General features: G+C 49.7%; 2 protein-coding genes across 6 annotated transcripts in view; one reads left to right on the top strand and one right to left on the bottom strand.

Annotated features, from left to right (window-relative positions):
* Positions 1-30: 30 nt before the first annotated feature.
* Positions 31-7,437, top strand: EIF4A3 (eukaryotic translation initiation factor 4A3). Its single transcript, XM_055811166.1, has 12 exons — positions 31-275; positions 466-538; positions 1,161-1,227; positions 2,198-2,260; positions 2,706-2,838; positions 3,899-3,979; positions 4,412-4,553; positions 5,367-5,505; positions 6,001-6,116; positions 6,686-6,793; positions 6,878-7,005; positions 7,246-7,437. The coding sequence occupies exons 1-12, from the start codon at positions 104-106 to the stop codon at positions 7,260-7,262; spliced, it is 1,239 nt and encodes a 412-aa protein (XP_055667141.1). The 5' UTR covers positions 31-103; the 3' UTR covers positions 7,263-7,437.
* A 4,656-nt stretch (positions 7,438-12,093) lies between these two features.
* ATL2 (atlastin GTPase 2) overlaps positions 12,094-15,245 on the bottom strand; it is a 38,442-nt gene continuing 35,290 nt past the window's right edge. For 3 of the 5 annotated variants that reach the window (XM_055811163.1, XM_027779636.1, XM_027779638.2), the window contains exons 13-14: positions 14,640-14,654; positions 12,094-14,014 (exon numbers count right to left, since the gene is read on the bottom strand). In XM_055811163.1, coding sequence (XP_055667138.1) covers positions 13,895-14,014; positions 14,640-14,654 — 135 coding nt within the window. In that variant the 3' untranslated portion in view covers positions 12,094-13,894. Of the gene's footprint in view, positions 14,539-14,639; positions 14,655-15,245 lie in introns of all 5 variants that reach the window. The other 2 variants (XM_055811164.1, XM_055811165.1) reach the window with 2 other exon arrangements.

Below are 15,245 nucleotides of genomic sequence, written 5' to 3'. Positions count from 1 at the left end.
CGCGTGCGCCCGCTGTACCCGCCCGCCCCGCGCGTGCGCAGCGTGGCTGGCTCGCGTCGCCGCCATCGCCGGTGCGTGAGGTGGGGTGGGGAAGGCCGCGGCGATGTCGGGCTCGGCGGGTTCGGGCGGGACGGCCGGCTCGGCGCGGAAGCGGCTGATGAAGGAGGAGGACATGACGAAGGTGGAGTTCGAGACGAGCGAAGAGGTGGACGTGACGCCCACCTTCGACACCATGGGGCTGCGGGAGGACCTGCTGCGCGGCATCTACGCCTACGGTGCGCGGCGCGGCGGGCCCGAGGGGGGCGGCCGTGGTGGGGGGCCCGGGGCGGCGGGGCCGGCGCGGTGGGCCGGGGAGGTGGAGGCGGCGGCGGGCGCGCCCGGCGGGGGGCGGTGCGCCTGCGCGGTGACGCCACCGCCCCTCGGTTTCGGGGCTGCCGATAACTGTGGCGGTAACGGCCTCCGCAGGGTTCGAGAAGCCGTCGGCCATCCAGCAGAGAGCCATCAAGCAGATCATCAAGGGGAGAGACGTGATCGCGCAGTGAGTGGGGCGGCGGGCGGCGGGCCCAGCGGCGGTTCCTGTAGGCATGGCGCTGTCACAGAGGCCCGGCCGAGTGCTGGGCGTTCTCAGCGAACAGGGCTCCGAGATCCCTGGGAATGTTTCCCAGCAAAGTCAGAGCAGTATAGAGACAGCTGCGGTCTCAGTTAAGGGAAAAAATAAGCAGAAGAAAGTCTATGATGTCTGTAGAGACACAGAAGGATATACATCCCACTGAAAAAAACCAAAATGCTTTCTGCATCAGTAGTGGGAACTGGTAGCCTTCCAAATTATATTGGCTTATCTACCATTTACTTAGAAAAAAAAATTGTGTAAGAGATTGCAGGAAGTTAAAATGTTGGTCTGATACAGAGTAAACCTGCTAGAGCTGGGGACCCAGCCGTGGCGTGCCCTGTCCCTGATACTGCAGTTCTCAAAGCTGCTTGTCTGCGGATCATGCTGTGATCATAATAAAACTTTGTCAAGATACACTGTTGGCAATATTACCTTCTTTGTAATGAAAGAGTGGTAAAGAGCAGAGCGGTGGAATAGATTGGGAATAGATTGAAATTGCCTATATTCTTTGTCAGACATCCGGAGTATTCACCAAACATCTGTTTCTCAGGTCACAGTCAGGAACAGGGAAGACAGCAACATTCTCCATCTCTGTTCTGCAGTGCCTGGACATACAGGTAATTTCGCAGCACATGCTGAAAATGATTTTTAGTTAAATTGGTAGAGTCTTCCATCACAAAAGCCTTTGGTTTTAGAGTGAGTAAGTGAAGCTTTACATTGAAATCTTTTTCATTATGGGCAGTGAACCTCAGACAGATTCCTGAATGAGAATTTTACCAGACTCATTAACAATTTAACAGTCAAAACCCAAACTTGGGAAAATACATTCAGATGAAGTCTTGTAATTATAAAGTTGTCTTTGTCAGTTGACCTCTTACATGTTAGAGAGCTAAATCAATCTCTGAGCAGGCAGAATTGTCCTCAAACAGCATCAGCTACCTGTCTGAACAGTTGGTGCACATTGCACAGAATCAGACTTGGCTTTTTGAATGAGAAATGTTTGAAGTACAACTTGAATGTGTAGATGCTGTTGAATAAAATGTTGATTTTCCGAGGGCTAGTACCCTCTTAAATAAAGCTTAGATTGTTATTCACTTGCCACTGCCTGGAGACATGAAAATAAATGATGTCTGTTCTAAAGGCAAAGGTCAGCTTTTTGCTTCATTTCTGTAAAGTGCTCATAATACTTCTCAAATGTAATACTTTAAAACGTCATCTTGGAATCCTTGTACTATGCAAGGGTTTTATCTGAACTGAACATAAGAAATCAAAGTGATTTAAATTTGTTTCTATTCTATTGCAAGAAAAGTAGACACTTCTGTAATTATTTTCAGAAATTAGTTTGAAATAAAAAATGACATATCAACTGCTTAAGTGCTGTCTTGTCAAAAATAACTTAATCAACAGGCTCTTACTGTGTAAATGCTTGGTGAGATAGCAGCTTTCTAGGTATACTGACCCTTGTAAAAATCTGTTCTAGCACAAAATTCTATAACTAATCCTTAAGATGTGACATTTCAGAGTACTGTGGGATCTGTAATTATCTGCCCTGTGGTTAACTGCCATGCAATCACCTGTTTTAACCAGGTTCGTGAGACCCAGGCATTGATCTTGGCACCAACTCGGGAGCTGGCTGTACAGATTCAGAAGGTAGGAGCATGTAAATCACTGCCTATAAAGCACTTGCAAGGCCTGGAGCCGATTCTCAGGTGTTCCCCAGCAGAGCTCAAAGAACAGCTTCTGCTTTTTATTTCTTTTCCTGAAAGGAGTAAGAAATTCTAATAAAGGGCTGTTTTGTTTATTTGCGTTGTATCTGTTCTTACATGACGGTGCTGGTTAGCAGTCTAAAATTTTGCATATCTTAAGGACAACACTGTTAAGTCACAGTTGTGATTCCTGGGGAACTCGGTTCCCAGTGTTTGAAAGCCTGCTGTTGAGGAGGTTTCTGTAACAGACATGAAAAAATCCCTCTAACTGCTTGTGCATACCTGTCTAAAAAAAAGGCCGCTGTATGGCTGTGCAGACCTGCATCTCTTCAAAAATACAAGCTTTATGAGAGCTCAGTTAATTAAGCTATTCCTTTGTATCAACACAGGGTCTTCTTGCTCTGGGAGACTACATGAACGTCCAGTGCCATGCCTGCATTGGAGGGACCAATGTTGGCGAAGATATTCGAAAACTCGACTATGGACAGCATGTCGTTGCTGGCACGCCAGGCCGTGTGTTTGGTAAGGAGATGTGGGAGGGTGTATCACCTCCAGCTTTCAGACCTGAGTTGAGCCATGGGAACCTTTTGCAACTTCTGTGCGCTTAGATTTGAAAAGCACGAAAATTACATGTATCGTGACACCATTAATGTGAGGTATAACAAGGTAACAACCTACAGTAGTAATACCTGGAAAATACTAGAGAAATCAATGGGGATAGTATTTGGATTTTCTGTGTTTATATTTTGCTTATCATCATTGAAGTGTTTCTTTATATGGTGGCATGGGATCAAAGAGTATTTTTTAAGGAGAAAAATATTACAATCCCAGGAAATACTTCAGAATCTTGGAGCTGGATGTACTTGAATGTCAAAGTTGGGTCCACGTTTTCTGTGTACTGGCCGTTGCTCTGTTAAATGGGGTGCTCTTGCACCTGGTACTTTCTGGTTTCGTTGCATGAAGGTTATATTTGCTGTTCATGGAGGTTGCCACAGTGGTAGTGTTAGCCTTCAAGCTCATACCTTCCAGGTCTCTGAGAAACCAGCAGCACTTCCTTACTGGAGCACCTGTCACAGAGCTAGTCTCCACAAGCGAAAACCAAAAAAATTTGCAGCTGCCAAAGTGAGCTGGCTGTGAACAGCACACTAATAGCAAATGCTTTTCTATTGCAGTATTAAGGGATTACACAAAGCCATGTGCTCTTTCAGGTAGGATGTGGATTTGCCCAGTCTGTTGAGAAAAAGTTCACGTAGCATTTTGCATTTCTCACATCCAGTTGCTGTGGGAGACTGGGTCACCTGTCCTGTGCAGTTAGCAAATAGTATCCCACAGCTTGGATGCTCAGAGCTTCCCTGCAGTCAGTGCTCCCTTGGCTGGGCGGCAGAGACATCCACCTGGGTTGCAGGGTGGACTGGGCACACTGTGGCCCTTGGTTGTGCCTTCTGTCACCAAACACCAGTCTCTGTTGGCAACAGGGGAAGTGCCTGTTCCTTCTCCACTGAAACGTCCTGACAGTGGCTGGGAGCAGTGCAGGCTCGCTTGCTTTCAGAGCCTTTTCATCTTACAAAGTGAAATCTTCCAGATATGATTCGTCGTCGAAGTTTAAGGACCCGTGCCATCAAAATGCTGGTTTTGGATGAAGCAGATGAAATGCTCAATAAAGGTAAAATATTTGTCTCCCTTTTACTTCCTTTTTTCTCGTTTCTGTGAGATTCCAGGGTGTCCCAGCTGGCAGTCTTGCTTCTAAAAACAACTGGTTTTGCTGAAGTTAGACAGTTAGAGTTCATTATAGGCTGTAACAGGATAAACTCCTTGATAAGTCTTGTATGGTTTAGTTGTAGTTTCCTTTTCAATGGTTATGAATTCTTGAGCACTGCCTTTCATACTTTACTGTGTACCCCAGCCACATTGTAATGGATCTGGGAAAATGAAGAGACGAGCAATATGTGACACTGGCTTTGAGTTACTGATTCACTCATTAATGTTAATCTCATAGCATAGGCCCAGTACTGAATTCCAGATCAAATTGTGAAAGAGCAGGATATTTGGAAGAAAGACGTGCTGACTGTTGCATGCTACTTGATTTGCTTTTCAGGTTTTAAGGAGCAGATCTATGATGTGTACAGATACTTGCCTCCAGCTACGCAGGTGGTCCTGATCAGCGCCACTTTGCCTCATGAAATTCTGGAGATGACCAACAAATTCATGACAGACCCCATTCGCATCTTGGTGAAACGGTGAGTTTCTTTGGAGGGAACAGGAGCTCTTTGAGTTGGTCCAGCCCTGGGCGTTTCACAGTGTTAAGAGATTTAAATGTGCAGGTTCTCTCTCACGTTCCTTCTCACTATTGCAGTTTGCCTGGGTGTTTGCAGACATGCTCATGTCCTGTTTTCCAGCAGGAGCTGACTCATCTCCCTGACTTTACCCTTGTCCAGTTGTTTGCTGCTGCTCAGCCTGACTACCCCCTGCCTCCACATCCTCTCCATGCATACCAGTCTCTTCTGGAAATCCATCTTTGACACTTACCCAGTTCCTGTGCTCCTCCAGAGGACTTCTGTAGGCCATTTCTGTTAATTTGCTATTACATAGCAAGCCAGAAAAGCTGTTAGCTGACCGATCTCAAATGCCCTTGGAGGTGTAGTTTGTGTCTGGTGGTATCACAGGTCCTCGTCGGCAGGATTCAAGAGGAGTAATCAGACAGCCTGACAGGAGAAGCCTCCCTCTTGCCTGATCACATACAGTGCCCCGTTTACCTTTCTTTGGTCTCGCTTGTCAAGAAGCTTGAATGTAAAAACAGTGAGAAGCGAAATGTTTCCCTTTGAAGCCACCTGGAGTAGAGAGGGTGCCCCAGTTCCTTGTCTCTGTTGCATGGGTCACATCTAGGCCCCATACTTCGCCAGGGACTTTCTGTAACAACTTGGACTTAGGTGTAGACGCAGCAAGCCACGGGGCAGAGGTGTGATCTCTGCCGAAGCACACCCAGCCCTTCCAACCGCATTGTATCTGTTCAGCTGCTTGTGGTGTAGTATAGCTGTTCTTCTTCCCTGCAGTGATGAGTTGACCCTTGAAGGAATCAAGCAGTTCTTTGTGGCTGTGGAAAGGGAAGAATGGAAGTTTGACACCTTGTGCGATCTCTACGACACGCTCACAATCACCCAGGCTGTCATCTTCTGTAACACCAAGAGAAAGGTATGGCAGCCCTCAGGTGGGCATGTTACTTTCTGAGGGTGACTCAGAGGAGGATGCTAGCACAAACCCAGTGAAGAGGGCCAGTTGTTTCCCTCTTTGGGAACAGAGCAAGAGCAGAGGTTAAATGTTTGTCTTTGGGATGTGCCTAGCTTGAATGGCTGGTTATAGGCAGACCTGATACAGTTGGCAGGAACTGCTTTTTTAGACAAGTAGTTAAGAATGTGCTTATATTCTTCTAATTGTTCATAATCCCTGAAACAAACCCACAGTTTCTGAATAAATGCCCTCAGTTCCTTTCCTGTCAGGGCTCATGGAGCCCTGTATCATATAGACAAGGCTCTGTAAGGATTATTTACTTCCTTTAGCTGTGGAATGCTGCTTAAAGTGTCTCAGTCCTTACTAGCCTATGTCTTTGCAAACATTCTCCAAGCAGAACTAGTGCACTTGGCTGTCCTGAGCAAAGAACTAACTCAGGCTGCTTGGCTGTATGCACAGGTAGACTGGCTCACGGAGAAGATGAGAGAAGCCAACTTCACGGTTTCGTCCATGCATGGGGACATGCCGCAAAAGGAGAGGGAGTCCATCATGAAAGAGTTCAGATCTGGTGCAAGGTAAATGCCTTAAACAGTGTTGCTTACAGCATTGCTACCTCGCGGCAGGATTTCTTTTAGCGTCTGAAGGGAACAGGCCTCAGAAACCCATAATACCTCTTCCCTCTGAAGGCCTTGTCCAGCTCACATTAGGAAGAGCTTCAGTTCCTGTGTATCCCCCCGTGGTGTCGCAGGGCTGGGAGATGCCATTTTCCGAGGAGGGATGCTCATGCTTCTAGGCATAGAATTAGTCTGGTTTATTTTGCTGAAGAGGTTGGGAGTTGGTACATTTAAAGTAAGTCAAGGAAGAAAAATATTTGGGCTCTGTCCTCTTACTTTAAACTCTTAGGAGCGTTGTATTCTTTCTTAAAGATCAAAGCTGTTGTGGTGCTCTCTGTCTCCACTGAAGTTTGGTGATGCTGCATGGGACGGCTTTCCTTGCAGCAAAAGTGTGTGTGTTGCCAGTGTGCTGTGGGCAGGGAGGAGCACAGAATAGCAGGGGGTGCCCTGTGCTGGAGACTAGGACTTGTCAGCTCTCACACCCACCTCAGTCAGGTGGAACAGCCATACCTGTCCCCTTCTCTTTGCAGCCGAGTCCTTATTTCAACAGATGTTTGGGCTAGAGGCCTGGATGTGCCTCAGGTGTCCCTTATCATTAATTACGACTTGCCCAACAACAGAGAGCTCTACATACACAGGTAAGGTTGGCCTTTGCACGGGGGAGGGGCTGCGTTACCCTTCCCTGAGGTGGCTCCATTCTCTCCTTCCTTCTACCTCCACAGAATTGGCCGGTCAGGCAGATACGGCCGAAAAGGTGTAGCGATCAACTTTGTGAAGAATGATGACATCCGCATCCTGCGAGACATTGAGCAGTACTACTCCACCCAGATAGACGAGATGCCGATGAACGGTGAGTGCAGGCCAGCTCCAGTGAGGCTGCCGCCCTCCTCCAGTTGGGAACCGGTGTGCTGCATCTGAAAGAGAAATGCCAGATGCTTTATTTGGCCAAATGTGTCATTCCCGAGCCTGACCCATCTTGGATTCCCCTGGGGAAGAACCTGGGAACAGCAGGAGCAGTGCTGTACCGCTGTACCGCGGCTCTTGGCACACTCGGTGCATACTTACGTTCTCTCATTTTCTCTCATTTCAGTTGCCGATCTTATCTGAAGGTCCATGTTTACCAGGGAGTTGTACTATTTAGTAGCCTCCGTAATTCTCTTTTGGACGCATATCCTTTTACCATACTGCTGGTCCGTATGTTCCGGAGTTGAGCTGCACTTGGAAACTGTAAATAATGTCTTTACTCCCACCCATGTTTTTCAATAAAAAAATTAAAGTTTTACCATAACCTGTACTTAATTAACCCAAGATAGTAACAGGCAGGGAGTTTTGAGATACTGCCATACTTGGCTAGCACAATTGAAGAAATACTGGGTGCTCAGTATGCCTAGGTAGATAAATGCAGGGCTTGCTTGCTGTTCCCTGCCCTCTCCCTGTCCCCGGGCCGTGCTGCCTAGTTTCCTTAGCTGCAGGATCAGCCATCTGCAGGAAAGGCCTATGGCCTGACCCGATCCTGCTCTAAGAAAGTTGAGTTATAAGATAGCCAGAAAAGAATTTCCTGTTATTTATGCCTTTCTGGAGCCAGAAATGACATCACGTGTCGCTCTGCATGAGTATTTTGCCTCCCAAGGATCCCAGGGATTGAGCAGGTGCCTGTGAGGGCGAGAGCCTCTTTAACTTGGTGCTGGCTGGAGAAACAGAGGCAGTGGGGACGAGGAGGGACTGTCACCCTCTGTCAGTGACCAGCTGGAGTGCAGGGAGCTCCACCTGCGGGTGGATGAGGAGGCAGGAGAGCTTATGGGTCAGGAATAAAGGGAGGGCAGGGACAGGTGACATTACAGTGGGGTTCTGCTACAGGCCCCCTGACCAGGAGGACCAAGCAGATCAGGCTCTCCACAGACAGAAAGGAGCAGCCTCATGTTCGCAAGCCCTGGCCCCCCTCATGTGGGACTTCAAGCACCCCAGTAGCTGCGGGAGGGACAACGCAGCAGGGCATAAGCAATCCAGGAGGTTCCTGGGATGCCTGATCATTTCCTTCCCCAAGTGATGGAGGAGCCAGTGAGGAGAGGTGCCCCACTGGACCTTGCTCTCACCAGCAAGGAGGGGCTGCTGGGGAGCGTGAAGGTCAGGGGCAGCCTTGGCTGCAGTGACCCTGCAATGGCAGAGTTCCAGATCCCCGGGGCAGCGAGGAGGGCGCGCAGCAAGCTCGCTACCCTGGGCTTCGGGAGAGCAGACTTGGGCCTCTCCGGGCACCTGCTTGGTGGAGTAGCGTGGGGTAGAGCCCTGGAGGGACGAGGGGCCCGAGAGAGCTGGTTAATGCTGAAGGACCAGCTCGTCCAGGCTCAGGACCAGTGCGTCCCAGCAAGGAGGGAGTTGGGCAAAAACGCCAGGAGGCTGCATGGATGAGCAAGGAGCTCCTGGACAAACTCCAACACAAAAAGGAAGCCTGCAGAGGGTGGAAGCAAGGACAAGCAGCCTGGGAGGAGTAGAGAAATGTCCGAGCAGCCAGGCGTCAGGTTAGGAAAGCTAAAGCCCTGACAGAATTAAACCTGGCCAGGGACGACAGGGGCAACAAGAAAAGTTTGTGTGGGTATGCAGTGATGGAAGGAAGAGCAGGGAAGACGTGGGGCCTCTCCAGAAGGAAACGGGAGGCCTGGTTACCTGGGATATGGAGACGGCTGAGGTACCTGGCAATGTTTTTGTCTCGGTCTTCACCGGTGAGCGCTCCAGCTGCGCCGGCCAAGTCGCAGAAGGCAAAGGCAGGAACTGGGAGAACGAAGAACCAGCTGCTGTAGGTGAGGATCAGGTTTGAGAGCATCCAAGGAACCTGAAGGTGCATGAGTCTGTGGGATCTGATGAGATGCACCCGCGGGTCTTGAGGGAACTGGCGGCTGAAGTGGCCGAGCCACTCTCCATCATATTTGAGAAGTCGTGGCAGTCCGGTGAAGTTCCTACTGACTGGAAAAGGGGGAAACACAACCTTCATTTTTAAAAAGGGGAAATAGGAAGACCCGGGGAACTACAGGCTGGTCAGTCTCACCTTGTTGCCTGGTGACATCATGGGGCAGATCCTCCTGGGAGCTATGCTAAGGCACATGGAAAATGAGGTGACTGGTGATGGCCAGCATGGCTTCAGTAAGGGCAAATCGTGCCTGATGAGTTTGATGGCCTTCATGGGGTTACAGCACTGGTGGATAAGGGAAGAGCAACTGATGTCATCTACCTGGGCTTGCACGAAGCATCTGACACTGCCCTGCGTGACATCCTTGTCTCTAAACTGGAGAGACATGGGTTTGATGGATGGACCACTTGGTAGATGAGGAATTGGCTGGATGGTCACACTCAAAGAGTTGCTCGATGTCCAAGTGGAGACCGGTGAGGGGTGATGTCCCTCAAGGGTCAGCACTGGCACCGGTGCTGGTTTAGCATCTTTGTCGGGGACGTGGGCAGTGGGACCAAGTGCCTCCTCAGTGACTTTGCCGACACCGCTGAGCTGTGTGGTGTGGCTGACACGCTGGAGGGAAGGGATGCCGTCCCGAGGGACTGCGACAGGCTTGAGAGGTGGGACCGTGCAAACCTCATCAAGTCCACCAAGGCCAAGTGCCAGGTCCTGCACGTGGGTCGGGGCAATCGCAAGCACAAACACAGGCTGGGCAGAGAACGGATTGGGAGCAGCCCTGAGCAGGAGGAACTTGGGGGTGTCGGTGGACGAGAAGCTCAACAGGACCCAGCAATGTGCACTGGCAGCCCAGAAAGCCAAGCGAGCCCTGGGCTGCATCCCCAGCAGCGTGGCCGGCGGGGCGAGGGAGGGGGCTCTGCCCCTCTGCCCCGCTCTGCTGAGACCCCCTGCAGCGCTGCGTCTGCTCGGGCGGCCCCAGCACGAGAAGGAGCTGGAGCTGTTGGAGCGAGTCCCGAGGAGGCCACGCGGATGATCAGAGGCTGGAGCCCCTCTGCTGTGGGGCCAGGCTGAGAGCTGGGGCTGTTCAGCCCGGAGCAGAGCAGGCTCCGGGGAGACCTCAGAGCAGCTCCCAGCGCCCGCAGGGGCTGACAGAAAGCTGGGGAGGGGCTTTGTGCAAGGGAGGTAGTGACAGGGCAAGGGGTACTGGCGTTAAACTGAAAGGGGGGAGATTCAGGTTAGATATTGGCAAGAAATTCTTCCCCGTGAGGGCGGCGAGGCGCTGGCCCAGGCTGCCCAGGGCAGCTGAGGGTGCCCCATCCCTGGCAGTGGCCAAGGCCAGGCTGGACGGGGCTGGGAGCAGCCTGGGCTGGGGGAGGTGACCCTGCTCGTGGCAGGGGGCTGGAACTGGGGGGTCTTTGGGGTCCCTTCCAACCCAAACCATTCCGTGATTCTGTGAAATACATTCTAATCAGCATTTCCTGAAGTAAGGGAAAGAGCAAGCATGGTTTACTTTGTTGCCTTCTCCACCCCTTTCTGACGCTGTAGCTTCTTCCATCTTCCCAGGTCTCGTTGATCTCCCGGCAGCAGCATGCTGTCCTTTGCCAGCTGTAGTATCTTCCATGTAGCTTTCCTGCTGAGCTCTGCTGTGTCCCTTTTGAGGCAAGTTGGCTGCTGGTTTGGGGTATGTCACCGCGTTTTACTGTTTTTTCTGTTAAATTGTTTTTTGTTTGTCAAGGGGAAAGGCAGGCCTTAATACACCACCAGTTTGCAGAGAACTGGAACAGCTCTCAGAGTTCTTTTCAGAACCGGTGGCAGAGTGGCCCTGGGTAGAGAAAGTGAGCGCACTTTACACCCCCGTGTATTCTGCCAGGGAAGCCCCTCTGTTCCCTTGTACTCACTCTGTGCTCAGTCCTGGTCTTAACAGTATACAGGCACAGGCTGAGCACTACTAACCTTATTTTAATACCAGTTGTAAGGGGTTGCCCAACAGGGGGGAGGCCCCCATGTGCAACCAGCAGCAGGGCCGAGCCATCGCTCCCAGCAGGCAGCCCCCCCCGCGCCCTGGCCCTCCAGCTGGTCGGGATGAAGGGCTGTTGGTGGAAACCAGCCGAGCTGTGGATCCCTCCAGTAACCTCACAAGGAGGCTCAGTGTGTCCGGTTGCTGGGCGCTGGGTCACCGGTCTGCTCCACAGCTGGCACACACATGGCCCGTGCCCCGCTCTGGCTGCCGGGCCGGCCCGCCCATGCGCGCACCCGCTGCACATGTGGCCTCCAGCGACGCGTCTGCCCTTAATGCCCGTGGAGCCTCCGCTGCCGCCAGCTGCCTCCCGTGTTGGGAGGCTCATGCAGCTGGACCCCGGCCCGCCGGGCCCCCCGCGCCTCCCGCCCAGCTCAGGCCTGGGCTGCTGCGGTACCCGGCCCTCACCTGCCTGCTGGCTACATCTGGCTCCGTTTTCGTGTCCCACCACCCCCTTGCTCTGCACCCGCTCCAGCCTCGGTTGCTGGCCCTCCAAGCACAGCCTCCGCGCACGCGCACACGGAACGGAGCCCCTCACCCAGGGAGAGGGCAAGAAAGGGAGTTAACTGAGAAGTGAAGGTGGAGCCGGACAGGAACAGGCACCGGCAACCTGTTGCCACATGCCCCTTTTATCCCCTTAATCATCTACTTTCCACACCTGCCCCTCCCAAAAATCACCTTGGTCCTCCACTTCTCCTAGCTTTGATTCCCAACACCCCCCACCCCGCAAAGTGGAGGGGTTTTTTTTGCATTAATTCTGCAACTTCTTGGCACAGCGTTCAGGAACTCTCCCTCCACATGCCCCGTTTCAGTCCTCTGTTAGGACAGCACCTGGGTCCAGGTCCACAGCCCCGTCCTGGGCAGAGTCCTGCTCTCACCATCGTGCAGAGCAAGGTGCAGCCTGGCCTCTGACTCGCACCTTCCTGGAGGACACGAGCAGCGAAAGCAAGCACAGCTCTCCAAGCCCCCACTGTGACTCCAGTCGCTTGACTAATAAAGAGATTAATCAGCAAAGCATGAGGTTGTTTAAATAACAGTATTTAATCTGTACAGTTTGAGAGAAGATATCATAAAATGCAACATTCCTACCTCACCTTCAGCATCATTCACCTGGAGCTGAGCCCTCATCTCCAGAGGGCAGGTAACCACCGCTCCCCAGCAGTTCTTTATGGTACAAAAGTCACAGTGCAATTACTTTAGTCCTAGACAGATGATTTCCCTCACCCAAGAGTGGGGAGACTGATGAAGCTCAAATGTGGATGGAAATCGTTACCACTTAGGAATGCAAAAAAACAGCTATTGCACACAGTCATTTCCAGCTGAAACTACAGCAGTTAATTATTTAGCTGCCTTTACACTCCACACAGCTGATTCTGGTTTAGTCAAGTGAAAACAGGGCCGGTAACAAGGTTTCCGAGTGATAACAGTTGTCGGACAGAGGGCAGAAGCTGACAAGCAACTCCACAAGTCAAGAAGCGTGCTTTAGAATACCAGAAAGTTTTCCTGCGCCAGGAGGGGATATGAGCTAGACAGATGTCATCTTTCAGAGACAAGCATGAGAGGAACATTGGCTTTGATAGAAAGCTATGAAGTACAATAGACAATTTGTTCATATAATTGTCAGGATAAGTATTTGACATAGTTTATGTAGTAGAATACATACTTGAACATCTTTTAAAAATAAGCACGGATTTCATTTCATATATACACAACTGATTTTAATCATGTACTGAAAATAAATTACAGGAAATAATTTTAAAATGCAACAGAAGACAAAGAGGTTCACAACAAACATTCCCATTGATTTTCCCAAGGGGGTGGGAGATTGCAGTGCTCAAGGCAGGTAAATATCACAAATATATCAAAAAACTTCAAATTGTTGATGCATTCACACATTTACATGAGCCACAAACATTCCTTTACAGGGACTGCACTTAGCTACCACAGAACCAGGTTTTGCCATAAACTACAAAACTTTGATACAAAATTGTATTTATATATTTATATCTCATATACATGCCCTATCTGTGATTTCTTAAAAAATAAAAACTAAACACACTGTACAGACAATCCTAACTCATTGCTTCGTAGCTGTAGGCAACATTTTTGGATGGAATTTCTCCCCCAGTAGAATTAATGGCAATATTATATACACAAAGGCTAAACTGCAGAAAAAGACAGCTCGGATCTGATATGCACCTCCCTCGGGACCAGGCCTGCGAGTTCAAGGCAAGACACCCTGCGGTCTGGCCCGCCGCCTCCCTTGCAAGTCAGTTCTGCCACTGGCGGCGTGAGGAACCAATACATGCAGTTGTGTAACACTGGTATAAAAGGCAATAAAGCAAGATACATATTGTAATGTAGTGGCTCTAATGGCATCACTGACTTGATACACAGACACACAAGGGGATGCTGCGGAGCTGGGTACATTTGGTGAGAGCAAACCTTACGTGGGCCCGATCGTCGTACTTCCCTGAAATTACCTCCTGCAGAGGACAGATTCCCACTGTAAGCCAGAGACTGCATCAACTCAAGCACTGGGGGAAAGACACCCCCCACCCCTGGCACACTCCCTGCAGAACACCTTCCTCCCTTCCACCCCCAGCAGTCGCCATGGCAACAGTTTGTCTCAGCAGCAGAGCACTGAAACTCGCTCTTCCCAGGTGATGGCAGTAACCTGCAAAGCCAGTCACACTAAACTACTTCTACAGTTGATTGTAAACTTTGGTTTATTTTTTTATTTTTTTATTATTATTATTGAGTTCTCATAGTACAGCAAGCATGTCTAGGACGAGAGGGCAGAGTTGAAGAGGAGATGAACTATCAGTCTGTCTTTAGTCTGGCATGGTGAGACACCTGCTCGGTCAGGCCTGCTTTGATAGAGTTTTTTACAGACTGCCTCATATGATCCTCCATCAAATTATCACTCATGGGCTTCAACACCTGTGGAATGAGAAACGTGCAAAAAAAACACAAAAAAATGAGGTAACCAAGGAAAATAAAATATAAAAACATACAAAGAGACAAGATTTGAAATAATGAAGAAAAAAAAAAGAATGCTGAAGTCTGACAAACTGGCATGAACTGAAAGAGAAATGGAGCGCTGCTGCTACAGTAATGAGGTTAAATCGGTCACATGCTATGGACACAAGTGATACCCCTCCTATACAGCAGTATTTCACTGAATTCAAACCACTTTACAGTTCCTAGAAGATGGATGTGCAATTCCATACCCTATATGCAGCATCAGTCTGGTATGGTTACAGCATTTATGCAGACCGGCCCAGACAGTCCAGCTTATTGTCCTATATGTGTAAGTGTGAACACTTCAGATACAGAAAGAAAGTTAAAAATACTGGCTAGTTTTTCTTCTTGTTATTGTTGGATGAGAGTCGCTGTCGCGGCACTGATGTAAGAGCACGGCGAATCGTTCGGCGTCTAAGGACTTCAAAGAGTTTGGAAAACACCTAAAACATGAATTCAGCTGTTAGGAAAAGCGGCTTTTAGAAGGCAGCAGAAAAAGTCAATCAAGTTCAGAAAAAGAAACCAGTTGCCAGTAACTTCTCACCTTCCTGGGATTCCTCTGAAGCATGGAGGGAAAAGACAGACAGAGATTCAGGAAAAAAAAAAAAACAATATCAAGGACACAGTATATAATGAGAGCGACTCAGACAAGGACCTGTAGGTGCTTTGCATTATTATTGCTGATGTGCAACTGTAACATCCCCACCAGCAAGTTCTTTTGCAGAGCACCTTCCTCCGGCCCACAAAAGGCAAGCTCCTGCCAGCATAAGCCGAGTGCTGCCGCCTCCAAGGAAGGACACAGTCAGTCAGATGAAGCCTTACACGTGCTCTGGGTATCCTATGCCAGCAGCCACCCTCAGTGAGCGCTAACCAAACACAGAGCTGACACCTTCCACTTTTTGCTGTGCTCTTCAGCCCCAAGCTCCAAAACAAGAAGCTACGGTGGTACAGGAAAGCCTCGATTTTAATCACTAGCTACAGGTGTAACTCAAAATTTAGTACCCTGATGCTCATTTCCTTATTATTAGAAATCCACTTTTTCCACTCCAGTGTGACTCACAACCTTACTTGGTCACTTGGGTCTAGAGTACCACTATACTCACCTATAGTGAGGCTTGAACAGAGTCATTTTTCAGGTGTAGAAGAGCCT

The sequence above is a fragment of the Falco peregrinus genome, chromosome 7, assembly GCF_023634155.1.
Source record: "Falco peregrinus isolate bFalPer1 chromosome 7, bFalPer1.pri, whole genome shotgun sequence".
Taxonomy (NCBI): domain Eukaryota; kingdom Metazoa; phylum Chordata; class Aves; order Falconiformes; family Falconidae; genus Falco; species Falco peregrinus.
Note: the sequence above shows the minus strand (reverse complement) of the source record. Positions and strands in the feature narration are given on the sequence as shown.

Coding starts and splice junctions, on each gene's coding strand:
- EIF4A3 (XM_055811166.1), top strand. CDS start 104: ATGTCGGGCTCGGCGGGTTCGGGCGGGACGGCCGGCTCGGCGCGGAAG. Junction 2,839..3,898: donor CACGCCAGGCCGTGTGTTTG/GTAAGGAGATGT, acceptor GAAATCTTCCAG/ATATGATTCGTCGTCGAAGT. Junction 3,980..4,411: donor AGATGAAATGCTCAATAAAG/GTAAAATATTTG, acceptor TTTGCTTTTCAG/GTTTTAAGGAGCAGATCTAT.